We start from the raw sequence: 15,663 nt of genomic DNA, 5'->3' as shown, positions 1-15,663 counted from the left end.
CTGTTTATTTCACAAAACTGCAATGGAAACACATCTTTCACATCACACAAGTCACAAGATCAACAAGTAGATGTTACCACTGGGGGAAAAGATGACAGAAGGTGGCAGGAGGAGGATGGCGCAGCATGTTTTTAAAGGCTTTTCGCCTGGACAAACTTATTTTCTGCATTTCTACTGAACATAACATTTCTTAATTTGATATTTTGAAAGTAAGTTTGGTTAATGGAAACACTCCGATTTCGAAAAAACTTGTTTTGCTGTAGGATTAGATGGGTTTTTTTGGCCGTATAGAAATCGGTTTATTTAGCTTTTTTTTTGCATGGCACAAATCATGTGACCAACAACCAGATGTCGCCACTGGCGCGCAAACCACGAAGAAGACGACAACAGGAAGTGGTTGGAGGCTCGTGGCGCAGCATGTTTTTTTTTAAAGACTTATGTGAACAAGCTAATTCATGTTATTTTTATTTCTATTTTTATTTAATATTTAATGGAAACAGCGCATTTGCAACAACAAAAAAAGACAAAAAAAAACATTTTCTGACACTTGTGAACTACTGACAAAGTTTTGTGCACAATTGTAATGTCTGTGGTTTTCTCTCACTTCCTTCTACAGTCGGGCCTTATATCGGGAGGTACTGTGGTCAGAACACCCCCGGCAGGATCATCTCCTACACAGGCATCTTGGCTCTGACAATCAACACCGACAGCGCCATTGCTAAGGAAGGCTTCTCTGCCAACTTCACTGTCCTCGACCGGACCGTCCCAGAGGGTGAGCTGGCTCAATAACGAAGAAAGAGGAACCCGTTGATATAACTGTAAAAACTCTGACGGCCATGATAAACAAGCATTATATAAGTCTTTTGTCTCATAAGTCATAGCTATACCTTTATTGCATTCTGTTCAGATTCATTAACACAGGACGAGCTCCACACTTCTTGTTATGAAGCTTCTTAAGCTCATTAAACAAGGAAAAACAAAAACATGTTTCACTTCTACTACTGAAATTTTAATATTCAACACCTTCTCAATGTATTGAATAATGAGAATGTGGACTAATACGACAACCGTCAAATTTGTGAAATTGATCTGTTTGTGTTGGGAAGATTTGTCATTTTTTGATTTGCACTTCATTAAGTAGAGCCTGAATGTGTCCTAACAATCAAAAATCAAAACCTTTCATCCCTATACATGGTATGCAGCCTAGTCCACTGTTATTTGATGCAGTTAACATAGCCGTGGTCAATAGTCCTTATTCAAGACAACAGGAAAGTTAAACTTTATGCTGATGATTTGTTACTTTTATTTCAGACCTTTTTTTTTCTTTTTTTTTTTTTTTTACCATGTATGTTACTGTTTCTTGCTTGGTTTGAATTCTTTTCAATGAAATTCTTTAAGAAGGAAGTTCTTAAACCAGACCTGTGTGACTTCCTTTTTAAAAATCCAAAAAGCAGTTTCACTTCCTGGTTAAGTACAAACATCTAAAGAAAAATGTTACATTGGTAAAACCTTAAACACAACTTTTGGTTGGCCACAATAATTAATTCAACCACATTAATTCAGTGATGAATTTGAACACATTTTCTCTGTTATTTCAGTCATTTCTTTCTTTCATCCCTAAATATTCTTTCAAAGGGGCTTTTGCCTCTGGTTCTAAGACGCACTCACATAAACCCAAAGGGCAGAGTGAAATGGTTCTCCATAAGTTCCACTTTTATGACTGGGCTATCTGTTGGTTACAAATAGGATGTAGAGTAAGTCCTACCACATTTCTCTCACTCTCTATTGTGTCTTCACATTGCCTGATACAATGAAAAACTTATAGTCATACTACATGATTCTCCCTAAAGGTGTGAGCATCGGTCAGTAAACATTGTAATCGTTGCAGCTTTTCATTTAATAGCACAATATTGTCTAAACTGTCGCTTAACTCTACCTTTTGGAGTTAAGTGTTAAGCAAACAGAAGGTACTATTGCCTTTAAAGATATGGTGCTTTTTTCAAAGCACCTGTGCAATCTCCCCTAAACTATGTTTTAGATTCCTACGGCTCAGAAGACCAATAACCATTTTTGAGGTAGAAAAAACATAATACATCCAGAGAGGTTAAGGAAAATCGAGGAGCTTAAACTCAGGCAAGGATGTGTAAAAGAATTGCAGGGAAGCAGATTAAAGCACCAGAGGAGGAATAATCCAGGCGGAAAGCAAATGTTGTCCAATTATGACAAATTGCCAGTTGCTGAGCAGAGTTTAAGAGTTATTAAACGAACACCTCCCGCTTCTTCATTGCAGCGATGGCTCACGCGGAACACGTTTGCCTAGACGGTCTCTGTCAGCAGCTTGCCCAAGCACACACTCTTTTCACACACACCCCCAGGGCTTTTTACATGCCACATCGCTGTCACGGGGCTCGACCCCCGCTGACCCCATTTTGCAAAACGCTCCATCTAAACATTTCATTAAGGAAGACGAGCTCTGGTAAGGCTCATAAATCTGTCCGGCAGCCAGACCACCCCGCACACAGGGACCCGCACCCACACGCACGCACACAGTCCATCTCTGAATAGCAACAGAGGTAGATGACTTTCAACAAGTCTACTAATCATCTCCAAAAGGGATTTTGTCTTGCCCAAAGGGGGAAAGGGAGATGATGTTGAAGCACAGACAAAACAAGAGAAACAAGGCCTGCCTCCATGTAATGAGCAGAGCTGCCACTGCTGGTGGTTTTCCTAAGTCAGCTTGTGCAACGCAACTTTTTACATTCGCCATTAGACGGGAGCGGTTGACTATCTGACCTGCCATCGGTAAATACCTCAATTGAAGAGCGAGTTGCTTGGCTTTTGCATCATCATCTCAGACGCTCTGGAGATAGAAAGTCCCCAAACATCACCATTGCTTTTCTAAGCTTGTACCAACTGAATCTTTCATAATCCCCTTATGCATAATGCACAGTAGATTTTTTTGAATATTTTTTTTTATGCTGTTACGTGGCGAGGCGAAGGGTAGCTGAAAACCACTGATGAGATGCGATAAAGTGATGAAAAGAGGCCTTATCTTATCCTTTTTATTTTTGTTCCTTCTCTTGTATTTTCTCAGTCATTAAGCTCCGGCCGTGCTCGGTAAGCCACATGATCAGATATGAGCTCAGGCAAAACAAAACACCTCTTTGTGTTTTCAATGATCTTGGTTAATAATGTTGGCTTAAAGAGATGTGGGGGTTTTTTTTGTTGTTGTTTTTTTCCACGGAGAGAAAGCGGGAGAGGTGCGAGACAGTTTATTAGTACTCTGACATACTTACAGGCGTGAACTCACGCACATGCAGCTGCACATTAAGACCGCAAGCCGTACACACGGTGACCCCGTTGAATAAGGGTGCGCTAGCGGTGCGGCAGATGGGGGAGTCCATCTGTGTTAGCTCTCAGGCTGTCACCGCATGGCTCTCCATCCAGCACTGCTCTTCATCCAAAGGCCTCAAAATGAGCAACGGAATTTACTGTATATTTAGGGGATTTTTCTAAAAAAGAATTCAAATTATTTTAAAAGCGTTCCTTCACACACCGACTACATATTCCTGTTTGGACCAAGAAAACATTGTGGTTTACAAAAAAATAAAAAATAAAGATAAACGCTCCTCAGGGAGACATAACACATTCAGGCAGTGGGGGAAAAAAAAAACAACCAAAGCGAAAGTCACTGTTACCGCAAGTCACTGTTACCGCCTAATACGAGCATAAACCACACTGAATGTTTCATGAAGACATTTTTACGTCTCGGACACTTTCCCTCCAGCTTCCATTAAAAAGCACTGGAAGAGGAATAGAAGGGGTTTGCCATCGACGTGCTGTTGTCTTCCGGCCAGTCATGTGGAGGCCTCGTCCTCCGCCCTGGAGATTTGCTCGGATTCAAGGAGGAGGACAGGGAGCGGGGGCGGGGGGCGACACAGAAGACACATTCTTTGACTACATATTGACTGCTTAGAATTCAGCTGAAAGTCTTTCACTGTCTCCTCTATCTATTTTTTTTTCTGATTCCCTTTTCATCTCCCCTCTCCTCTCCCTCTGCCTTTCAGACTTTGACTGCAGCGATCCGTTGGGAATGGAGTCGGGGGAGATAACATCAGACCAAATCATGGCTTCATCCCATTACAACCCCAGCTGGTCCCCAGAGCGCTCCAGACTCAACTACTATGAAAATGCATGGACGCCTGCAGAGGACTCAAACAAGGAGTGGATTCAGGTAGCACACCTTCTGCTTTTCTCCTGTATTAAAAGTAATTGCCTCAATAAAGCAAAGTTAGTGACCATGGAAGAATAAATAAGATTAAAAATGCAACAGTATTTGCCAATTGCTCTGTCTGAAGGTGGGCTTAGGTCATGATGAGACCCTCCCAGAATTCAGAAACATATATGTTATGGTCACTTTCCAATCAAAAGTGCCCCTAGTAATGAATGTGTAAATCCACGGTCGTCTGTAGAAGCTCAGAAAACAATCAATTCTCAAAGAATGGCAGTTTCCTAGTCGTGGGAGTTATGAAGCGATTCAGAATTCTCAAAAAATGATTTTAAAATGCGTTTAAGTTGTACATCTTTGCAGCTCCTTTTTGCAAGTGTACTCTGTATTGCATCATGTGTTCACTCATATAAGGCCGTCTCGCCTACCATATGTATTTTTTCTATTTACGAAAAAGTCAGACAGCTAAACTAACCTAATAGTGGTAATTTAAGTTACAGGATTTAGTGCACAAACCTATTTTTGTTTAACACTCCCATGGTTTTAGCACAGTAGTCGGGAGGAGCATGGCAGATGCCACGGTTGGACAGTGGGGAAGGAGGGGTATGAAGGTTGGGTTGATGATCAGTTCCCAAAAACACACACACAAAAAAACCCTCTCATAAGCGCATGTGGGGTCAGTACCACCCCACTGGACCATGCAAAGCGTAAGCAGCTCATGGGATCCAATAGACCCTGTTTCTTAAAACAGTTGAATATAGAATTGGTTTAAATAGATGTTCTTGGTTTATATTGTCTTTTCTTGTTAGTCACATAACTTAAGCAGAATTTCTAGCAAGAGAGAGTCATATTTCCTGTGATGGACTGACTACATGTCCAAGTAGAGCCCCATGCTTCAGGATGGATGGATAAAACTGTACTTTGTCACAGACAGCTGGGCTAAACCAAGAAATAATTGTTTCTCGTTTGTACCTAAAATCTCCCTCTCTCTCCAAATGTTCACATTCTTCACTTTCCCTAACAGAAAGCCATTCATCCATCCATCCATCCATCCTATCATAGTCAGTCTTTTACATCGTTGTTTCCACTCTGTCCCTCTCAGCCTGTCTTCCTGCGGCTGCCTCTGTCTTCCAGTCCTACCTGATAATTTCCCCCCTATCCTTTGGAACTGAAACTGCCTCCGGAGATGCTCAGATTTAATCCAGGCAACCTGCCAAGCTTCACACACACACGCACGCGCGCAAACTGGCTCAGGCGCTGTCATATTTTTTGTCTCTTGGCTTATCTTCACAGAGTGATCATCACCCACCAAGGGAACTTTATGTGGGAAGATTAAGGATTTAGTTCTGTCATCCCATGATGGGGATAAGACACGTATACCGAGTCCACTCACATCACAAAGAACTCCCCATAGCCCCCTCCCCATCACAGCCCCACCTCTATGCATTTGCACTGTCTTTGATTTATGAACCCAAGACCCCAACCTCTTATAAATACACAGCCTGTTTTTCTTTTTCAAATTTTTTCAGCAGCTTATGCTTCATTTCTTAAAAGTTTGGCCCCAGGGGGATATCTCAAGGGATAGATAATAGAGCTGACCCAAAGCCAAATATTTGCTCGGGGAGGGACATAAGCAAGCTTTTTGCGTTATTATTGCAATGAAAATATTGTCCTAAGGGCCTCTGTTATTCCTTCAAGCTAATTTAATCGGTGTGTAACCGCATACGCACACAGTTCTGTGTGTTTCCTCTTGTGTGTGTGTGCGTGTGTGTGTGCGTGTTTGGCGACCTGTGTGAGTAGGAGGGTTTGGCAAGGCCCAACGTGTCCTGCAGAGGAACTCACTGTGCGTCTGAGTGGATCAGGAAGAAGCAAGGCCACCCTTAAAACCTCTGTTAAAAAGTATTAGTCATTCTCATAGGAAAGTCCTTTGCTAAAAGCCAAATGTGGAGAGAATTTCAAGCTTCCCAGTCATAAGCTGCATTTCCATTGACCATATAATGGCACAGTTTGACAATTTGAAAATAAATTTCTTTAAACACAACAATTTCAAAATAACTCTCCTTTTTCAATAAAATGTTTTGTCGCTAGGAGATGATTTTTTTTTTCAGTCGCATCGAAATTGGTTTATTTGGCAAAACTGCAGTGGGAACACTTTTTTCACTCTTGATCAACAACCGGATGTTGACACTGGTAAAAACCTCAAGAAGAAAACAGGAAGTAGTTTAAAGTTGAAGGCGCAGCATGTTCTTTTAATGATACCGCAGTTGCGAAATTGTGTTTTTTTCGATATCAGTGGAATATTGACAAAGTTTTCCATTTGCAATGGAAATGCATGGTATTTTAAATGAAAATAATTAGCTCTTTTTGTTGGCCTTGTCGCTGTATTGATCATGTTCAGGATTTGACTTAGCCCTAAAATCTAGTTTTTCAAGTCTCTGTGCTGTAATGGTTGAGCTAAAATTCCCAGCACTAATCAGATCAAACCCTTGAATCCCTCCCAAACCCCCACAACCTCACCCCACCCACCACCTTTGAATTTCTAATCTCGAAGGCAGCGGCAGGGTTTACGGTTGGCTAATGATTTCTACTCTTCATAGGAATGAGTTGCACTTGTGCCGAGCGGTCCGAGCTCCAGTCATCACAGGTGGTATTAGAAGAGTAGAAATTCTCATTTCTCTTTCATTAAGCATGTCGGCGGCGTTGCAACAAGCCGGGGCGCCCTCCCGGCATGTACAAATCATCTCGGTGCGCAGTCAGATGCATAGCAATCAATTCATTTTATATTTCATGATCATTCTCTGACTCCCGTCTCGGCCAGACGGTTTTATTATTCATGATAGGCAGCTTTTGAGTCCAAGGCCTTTTCCTTCACTCTGTCCATCCATTTTAATGCTGCTTCATTCTGATGCACAGAGAGGAGGAGGACAAGATGCTACACTCATGGGCGGTCTTCGTTGGCTAATTAGATTGGTGTAGTGTGGTTGAGTATTGAGTGCTGGGTTAGCCAGGTCATTAATCAGCCCCCGTTGGTGAACACACAGATGGACAGATGTCCTTTATAAAGGAGAATCATGGCTTGAGGAGAGAAAGAAAGAACGCAAGCAGCTTTTTCTTTCTCTTGACGATCTGTCTTGTGACACAATTCAGCGCCGCTCTTGCTACGATTTCTCCGATTCACTCTGGATATCCCTCTACTAAATTTCATCATCCGCTCTCATTCCTTTGCTTTTTCTTTCTTATGAACTTGAATTTTCCAGCTTCATCGCACATATTAACTGCCTTTGTCTGACGCTCAATAGTTTAAGCAGTAGGAGCTCTCCACCGAAGGTTTCGAGGGAAAAATACACAAAATTACACTTTCAGACGAGTCAATGAGCTGTCTCCTTGTCTACGGACTCTCTTGACTGGCATGGAAACACCTGCATCTGTGCAACACATTTGTCTCCGTAAGGGAAAGAACGAAATGTTTACAGACTGACGTAAGGGTTCCTCTGGAACTTTTTTGAAGGAATCGCTGACATTGTGCAGAATGAGTTTGTCAAATGCGTTTGATGGCAGTGGGGGTGGGGGGACGTGATGGGTACCGAGAGCCGCAAGAGCAATGAGAACGAGCCGATAAAAGACAAACTGCGAGGCTGAGCCTCCGTCAGGCAGATGCCATTGATCGCACATGCTCACTGCATCAATAATTTAGACTGTTTTGGAGAGAGCCCAAGTGTCAATACCTGAAAGCCTGTATATCTTATCCCATAATGGTGATTTTGCTTCACTAGCTTCTTCTGTCTGCAACTGTATTTATATATTTACAAGTGGTCTGTCTGTCTGCCAGTGATTACTTGAAAGGTTTAATCATACAAAGACAACCCAGCTCATGTCATGCGAGAGACTCTTTTATCTTTACTTCCTGACAGATAAAAGCACAAAAAGCAAAGAAACGTATCGTTGTTTGTTGTCACAAAATGTTCCCTTATCTTATCCGTTTGTGATGACCCCCCAAGGTAAAGTCAATCACTCATGGAAACATCAGTCTTAAACCTTGGACCTTTGGAAGGTGGGAGGGGTACGCCAGCTTGTCTTGACTGTGTTTTCTCAAATCTATAAAGCAAACATCTCTGGCTGACCGGGTAAGCAACCTTTAATTACACACTTCCTGACCGAAAACGCCACTCTAGTCCTCACGCCGAGGCCAACATCCGACGTTAAGCCAGCGCATCCTGTTTTCTTTCCATCTTAATGCAGTTTCCATTACTTCAAATCGGTGATCGGTGAGAAAGAGCTCTGTCCCATTGCATTGTCTCCCTCTTTAAATCGACACCTCGTTCCGATGTCTTACCAACCCGTCGAGTGACAAGTTCTCCGAGTGCTCCAAGTACGGACCTGTAATTAACAGCAACTTCTCACTTGATGAAGTCTAGCAAAAGAGCATGATGCTGGCATGCAGCTGCCGGTGAGATCATCATCATGCCATCCGAGTGGAAACAATGGCTGCTGCCTTTGCCGCGCCACTTCTGGGCCCCTCGCTCTCAATGGGAAAATCAATGAGAGGATAGAGACCCACAGTCGGCCGGTAATCGAAACATGAGTGGTCGCATGACGTAATGAAATGAGTCCTGCATAAGTACCTAGAGACAAAAAAATAAACTCAGCTCAGGCACAATCAGTGCCATTTTCAGTGTCTGCCTTACAGAGGAAGACGGCGTGTGGAGGAGCCTGAAGCCCTTTTAGTCAGTAGTCATCACCAAATGATCATGTGCAGCTGGGCATCCTGGGAAAGAATCCAGACATGACATACCTTCAGGTCGCTGTGTTTTCCATCCCTATCAATGCCTGTTGGTTTCAAAATCCTGACTCAAAGCGTGAGTCACATGAGTGTGTTGTATGTGTATGTGGAGGAGGGGAAGGAGGGAGACTCAGGAATGACCCTTAAGTTTTATCTTCAAAGATGATTCACAAGTCAAGAAACCTCAAAGTCAGACTCCTTCCTTCCCCTGTCTTTGACTGAGGAAAACTGAAATCTTTAAAGGGGCAGTTTTATGTGTTTTCCAGACACAACAATCAAATAACCTTGAGTACCTTAAGTTTCTATAAAAATACTGTACATATACAGCACTCTGTTGGTATATATAAAGTGCTGTATATATAAAGCATTCTTAAGTATCTTTAAACATTTTTTAAGTAATATTTGATATATATATATATATATATATATATATATATATATATATATATATATATATATATATATATCAAATATAATATATATATAATATTAAAAGAACTGTGATTTTGTAATTTAGCACCATGAAATTGGGCCTTTGTCTTTTTAAAAACTCTTGCTCTTTCTGAAACTCTGCCAACAGGAAGTCATCAAAACATTGATCCCCTATTAACCCCTCAATGTTTTTAACAGCATTGTAATGTGAAGTAGCTTTAGCTGAGCACATGTGCAGTTCCACCCGGTGTTTGCTAATTGCTGCTGGCTAGTCTGAAGGAGCTGAGGGAGGGCTGCTCTATGCGGCAGAAGCTTGGAAACTGCAACCGAGGAGGAGCTTCATCCTTGAAGGCGGAGCTTGGTCCCACCAGTCGATTTGCGCAGCTGAATGGTTTCCATAGGAGATTAAGGATTTATCAAACATGCTTGAAAGAATCAAAGCAACACTCCAGGTCTGCTTTTAATCACAGAAAAACATTATAATGTGATGCAAAGCTCAAAATGGTTGGTCTTACATAACACTGCCCCTTTAATCAGGCACCTCTGCACAGCTGAAAAGAGAAAAACTGAAAACTTTTTACCTTATTATCACTGTCATCTGAACTATGCATCCCTTTTTGTCACCATAACAGATCGTCGGTGCATGAGAAGACATGCATAATTAAATGCCAGCAAAGAGGTGTGGGGAGCTAAAAATAAACTGTAATTCTGTCAGGTGAATAATGTGATAAATGGAATGTCGGCAGCAAAGCTCATAGGTCCTGCAGCATCTAAGTAATATCATTTTCAAGAAAGAAGGATTAATTACACTTTCAGGAAATGGAGCCTAAGGCAAAATTATGCCCCCCATCCCCAACCCCCATTTCATGCTACTTTTTGCTTAAGCATCATGCCTGTAGGACATAAATGTTGTCATCTGTGCTTCCCCACCACGGTCCTCCAGGAATCTTAGGGAACTTCCAGGTGTAGTGTAGAGATCTGTGATTGTCTTGACTGCGGTGCTAATAACACCCCCAGTCAAAGGGTGGCGCCAAATACACGGCACTTACAGAAAACTGCAAACCATTTCAGGAGCAGAGGAAGAAAAACAGCAATAATGTGTGTGTGTGTGTGTGTGTGTGTGCGTGCGTGCGTGTGTGTGTGTGTGTGTGTGTGTGTTTTTTTTGTTTTTTTTTATGAAGCGTATTGTAGAGAGATTAGCAAAAACACATAAATTACAGAATGGGAAAGCAATATTTTCTTTCTTTTCAGTCGGTTTCTTCTTTTATGAATCGAGAGTTCACAAACCAGTGCATTAGTGCCCCCTGTGGGGCTGTAGCAAAACATGTGTACCTCTGAGGGGATCGCTGCAATTTAACTGAGACAAATAAAGTGCAAATATGGCTGCCTGTGAGGTCCAAACCACACACAGATGCTGATGTAAAGAATTACATAAGACCCTTAAAGCGTCTCTTCAGCCACACTGGGGAAATTAGAGAGCGAATAGGGACAGGCCGTCTTAGCATCCCACCTCTGGTGAGGAAAGCACATCACTTCAACCAGTTGTCGTGCATACCCCCCAGTTCATAGCCTGTCGTCCGTTTTATCATTAGCATACGGAGGAAAAGAGGAAACAGGCAATTTGAGTGTCCACATCCACTTGGTGACTAACAGCGCCATCATCGGGAATCCATAAAGCATTTCCAGAGGTTTCCGGGTGGAATGAGGCCTGCCAGCTGCTGCTCTTTGAATTCAGAACGCACAGAGGAGCACTCTGTTCTTTCCCATTTTCACTCTTTTTTTTTTTTGTCATTCTTGGTAAGGGAAGACGAATAAACTCATTCCGTAGAGGCCTCGGTTATTCAGTCGGCAGAAGCCCACACACACACACACACACACACGCACACACACACACACACACACACACACAGTCACAGACGCACAAAACGCAGTAATCGGAAGCCGTTCCCTACCCCCACTCGGTTGGGGAAGTAGAGAAATGGATTTAAAGAAATGCATTTATTTCATCTTGCAGAAAACTGTTTGCTGCATCCAACTCAATTATAAGCCGATCAGGCAGGGACAGATAGTGTTCAGATGCCTTTTCTGAAGCTCTGCCTCGAACCTCTCACCATGTTGTTGTTTTTCTCAGCCACCCTGACGAGGCTTTAGTCTGTCATGCAACTTTGAGTCATATAGTTCAAACTCTGTGACAATACCTTGAGTAATACCTCGACCCAGTGATTACACTCTGCCTTTAAGGGTGTAATTGGAAAATTATCTCGAACTAAACTATATCTATACAAACACGCATAAATACTTAAATACCATGTATCTCTGTTAGTCCTATCATTTACTTTCCTGCGCTCATGCTCAATGTGTTTACCTCCGTTTAAATGCTGAGAGTTAATTTGCGCATGCAAGATCTACTGACAGGTCTAACGGTGTTACAAGTCTGAGCACGACTTGATTCTCTTTTTGCCTTTTTGGTCTCATCAGCGTGTGTGAAGCCACTGGAGACTGCACAGAGCGGCTGTTGGAGCACAACAGGATTTGAGTTATTACTTTCGACTCATAGCAAAAAGGTGGAAAATAAACACAAAAATGGGCTCATAAACATTTATTTTTACAACAAGTTATTCGGGACATTGTAGACAGAGGGGGAAAAAAACGACAGGGCAAGTTTATGGCCAAAAACCTTTGAGATTTTTTTTTCTTTAGAAAAAACAAGGACATTTTGGAGTTTGAAAAGTCAAAAATTGGTGAGGAAAAAAAATAGAAATTTTGAGATCGATTTCAGAAAATGTATTGAAAAAACAAGAAAATTTCTGAGTTTGAAAAATGAAGAAAATTCTGAGAAAATTCCCAGAAAGTTGGAGATACATCTCATAACTTTTGCTACAAACAACTCAGAAATTTTAAGATTAGTTTCAGCAATTTTCTATAAAAAACAAGGACATTTTTAAGTTTCAAAAGTTAAAAAAGTTTGACTTTAGGAAATTTTCTGAGCTTGAAAAGTTTAACATTTTCAACTTTTTTGAAACTTCTGATAATTTCTGAGATTAATAGAAAAATTTCTGATGTTTTTTTTCTAGCAATGACCTTTCAAACACAGAAATGTTCTTGTTTTTTCTAGAAAATTTCTTAGACTATTCTCAAAACTTCTGAGTTTTGTGGTGGAAATTTACTCCCTTTTTTTATTTTCCATCTACAAAGGCCCTAATACACCAGCGTATATTTTAGACAATGCTGAAGTAGAAAGAAAGTTCCTGGAGGACAATTACAGACTGAAGTCTGGCTCTGATATTGAGCTGCCTGAAAAGATTGGGCTGATTTCTTTACCCTGGCTCTCATTTTTTTATGAGTCAGACTGTGTGGTCCTCACCGAACTTCTGTGCTCCTGCATGCCCAGAATGTGTGGTGTCATTTGTTTAGACGGGCTCGAGTCCAAGCACTTATCTGGAAATATAACCAAATGTTAAACGTGGAGGAGATAAATGCTTGGTTCTGTTGAGTCAGCAGAGTCTCAGACTGCAGCGATGGTAGATCAGGAGTCATAATTCACGTCTCCCTCCGAGTGATTACATCAGCCATCAAACACGATTCAGCCTTTCAGCTCTCGATGACAAATAGGTTTATATCTGAGGAGGATTTATTTACCCCAAGATCCTCACTGGGTTTTCGTACGATTTCTAAATGTTATTGGTTTATATTTATAGGTCAGTAAGTGCTGTTTTTGGCGTTGGGTTAAAAGGAGTCCCAGTTGTAATCATTATCTGGGCCTGTTTGTTTTTACAGAGGCCTCTGCGGTTTATGGAAGATTTTGTTCCACATCTAAGCACCCTGACAGCCTGCCTTCCTCCCTGACCCGAGAAACCTCAGTCTGTTAGCGCAGCCTCGCCAGCGTTCCCTCTGTTTCTAACAAGCACCCATTAATAAATCATGCTTTGCTCATTACTCGGGCCCTGTTATCCTCCTCTGTCTGTGGAATTGATCTAGTCTGTGCACTTCTTTGCTGGAGACCCCATGCTTCTGTCCTTCACATCTTGCAAGGCTTCGCCGTCGGTGGCAAAACTTCCCCTCCCTGAGTTCCCCTCTGCATTCCGCTATCTCCGCTTTCCTGTTCCCTTCCACCATGCTTTGTTTCATCTCCTTCTCCACATTGCATCCTGTGACAGCTTACCTCGATGAGCCTTTTTTTTTTCTTGACTCACATTGCAAGGGATTTCAAATTTGGTGCCCAAGACATTCACAAATTTGCAAGGAATGACTTTTTTGGCAAGTTTCGGTACCATTAAACATTCCTCAGACAGTAAAAGAACCCATCCTCTTAACTTTAACATTCTGAAATCTACAAACCCCTGTTAAAATGTTAATGACTAGGATAAGAAAGAAAAAAATTGAGCCACATAAAAATGTGACATTTAATTCCCCTTTTCCACTGAGCAGTAAACCATGGAGTGGTGTGTTTTGTTTCGCTTTTTTGTCTGTTTCCATAACAACAGCGGTCCCATACAACCGACCCGTAACGCAGCATTCCTGGACGCGCTGAGTGAAGTTGTAGGCTCATAAGACAATGGTACGGTATGATTAGGGCGGAGCTACTGACACCACACAACACAGTCCATTGACTGGAGGACAAAGAAACATCACTCGCTGCATCTCCATTACAAATGCTTACAAAAATTTGTAGATAGATTTGCAGATTGCAGTGATTCTATTAAATAAGAAACACTGAGTAAGATTGTTCATGCGATAAGTTGTTAAAACCATGCTGCGTCATGATCCTCCTAACACTTTCTGTCGTCTTATTTGTCATTTCCGCCAGTAGTAACATCCGGTTGTTGATCACATGACTCATGTGATGCTGAAAAAGTGTTTCCATTACGGTTTTGCGATATACACTAATTTTGATTCATCTGAAAAACCACCTCCTCCTATCACATGTTTTTTTATTTATTAGAAAACCAGTTTTTTTTTTCTTGAAATTGCTGTGTTTCCACTTAGTGAATTTATTTTTGTAAATATAATTTGCGCAATTATATGGTCAGTGGAAAGCAGCCGGTGCTTGTCGTCGAGCTAGTCTGACGCAACGTTAGGCATTTGGGTTTAACTCCGCCTGCCCAATAAGAGTTCAGTTGGATATGTCTGACAATAAAATAAAGTACCAAACCGCACCAACTTGTATTGGACCACAAGCGAGGCTGTAGTGAGCACAACTTAACTGAAAAACAAACAAGTCTGCAGAGAGATTAGAAAGGACTGAAATGATCTCATTGTGCAGAGGTATCAGTAAAGAGAAGGGTGCAAAAAGTTCTGATAACTTTCCAGGAGACCAATACCAAAACTGGAAAAGCTACAGAAACTTGCAAAAAGGATTGATTGTGTTCTATATGGGACAATAGTCCATTTTTCAGAGCAAAAGTCAATTGTTGGAACGGTCTACACAGGAAATATGTTTGCTTAGATGCATAGTGCTGTGAATAAGAGAAATTCTCACAGTCTCATGGACGTGGAGAACTTCAGCAACACAAACCAGGCTATTATTGTCAAAATGTGGAATGCTTATGGACTCCTATTGAAGAATACTGCTGAAATGTGGAAAACAAATCAAAAGTTGCTTCCACAAGGTGTTAGTATAAGGATGTGCACACCTACTTTATATATTTTTTCTCCTTTGACCGGAGTTATTTGTTATTCAGTTGAATTGTGTCAGACTTTGAGAGCCATGTTGCTGTCGGACGTCACTGGAAAACTGATTTCATAGGTTAAGTTTTGTTCATGTTGGACAGCGATAGATACATCACCCAATTTCTTGCCAAGCCAGCATCTAAACAGCCACTGATCTCTTTACAAAACACTTTAAGCTGCGACTGAGACCCCCTTTCATCGTCCCCTGGTGTTTTCTGAAAGGACAAAGGGCGGCACGGAGAGGCAAGTCAATCTTACTGCTGTGTCTCTGAGCTGCCAAGAAAGGTAGTTCCTGCTTCGCATCTGTCATCATATGTAAGGATTAGCTGGCTTTCTGGCTTCTCTAGGGAGTGATGAAGCAGTGAGATGTCTGTCCAACCTGCTGGTCAGTGGATTTAAGGCAGAAAGACACTGGGTTGATAGCCGTTTACTCACATTTGATAGGTTGTGGTGAATTGTGCTCATCAGAACAAGATCATTGGAATTCAGTCATGGGTAGCTCCTTAAATGCCAGTGGAACAAAACCAGTAAGGGGCTGACATTGCTAGCCTGG

The 15,663-nt window shown here is 41.6% G+C and overlaps 1 protein-coding gene across 5 annotated transcripts in view; it reads left to right on the top strand.

The window, feature by feature from the left end:
- Positions 1-15,663, top strand: part of nrp1a (neuropilin 1a) — a 77,330-nt gene that overhangs the window by 36,122 nt on the left and 25,545 nt on the right. For all 5 annotated transcript variants that reach the window (XM_007540189.2, XM_016664882.1, XM_016664884.1 and 2 more), the window contains 2 exons: positions 617-772; positions 4,068-4,234. In XM_007540189.2, the coding sequence (XP_007540251.1) occupies positions 617-772; positions 4,068-4,234 (323 nt within the window). The remainder of the gene's footprint in view (positions 1-616; positions 773-4,067; positions 4,235-15,663) is intronic.

The sequence above is a fragment of the Poecilia formosa genome, unplaced genomic scaffold (assembly GCF_000485575.1).
Source record: "Poecilia formosa unplaced genomic scaffold, Poecilia_formosa-5.1.2 Scaffold523, whole genome shotgun sequence".
In the NCBI taxonomy this organism is placed as follows: Eukaryota; Metazoa; Chordata; class Actinopteri; order Cyprinodontiformes; family Poeciliidae; genus Poecilia; species Poecilia formosa.
This window is presented reverse-complemented; position numbering and strand designations above follow the sequence as displayed.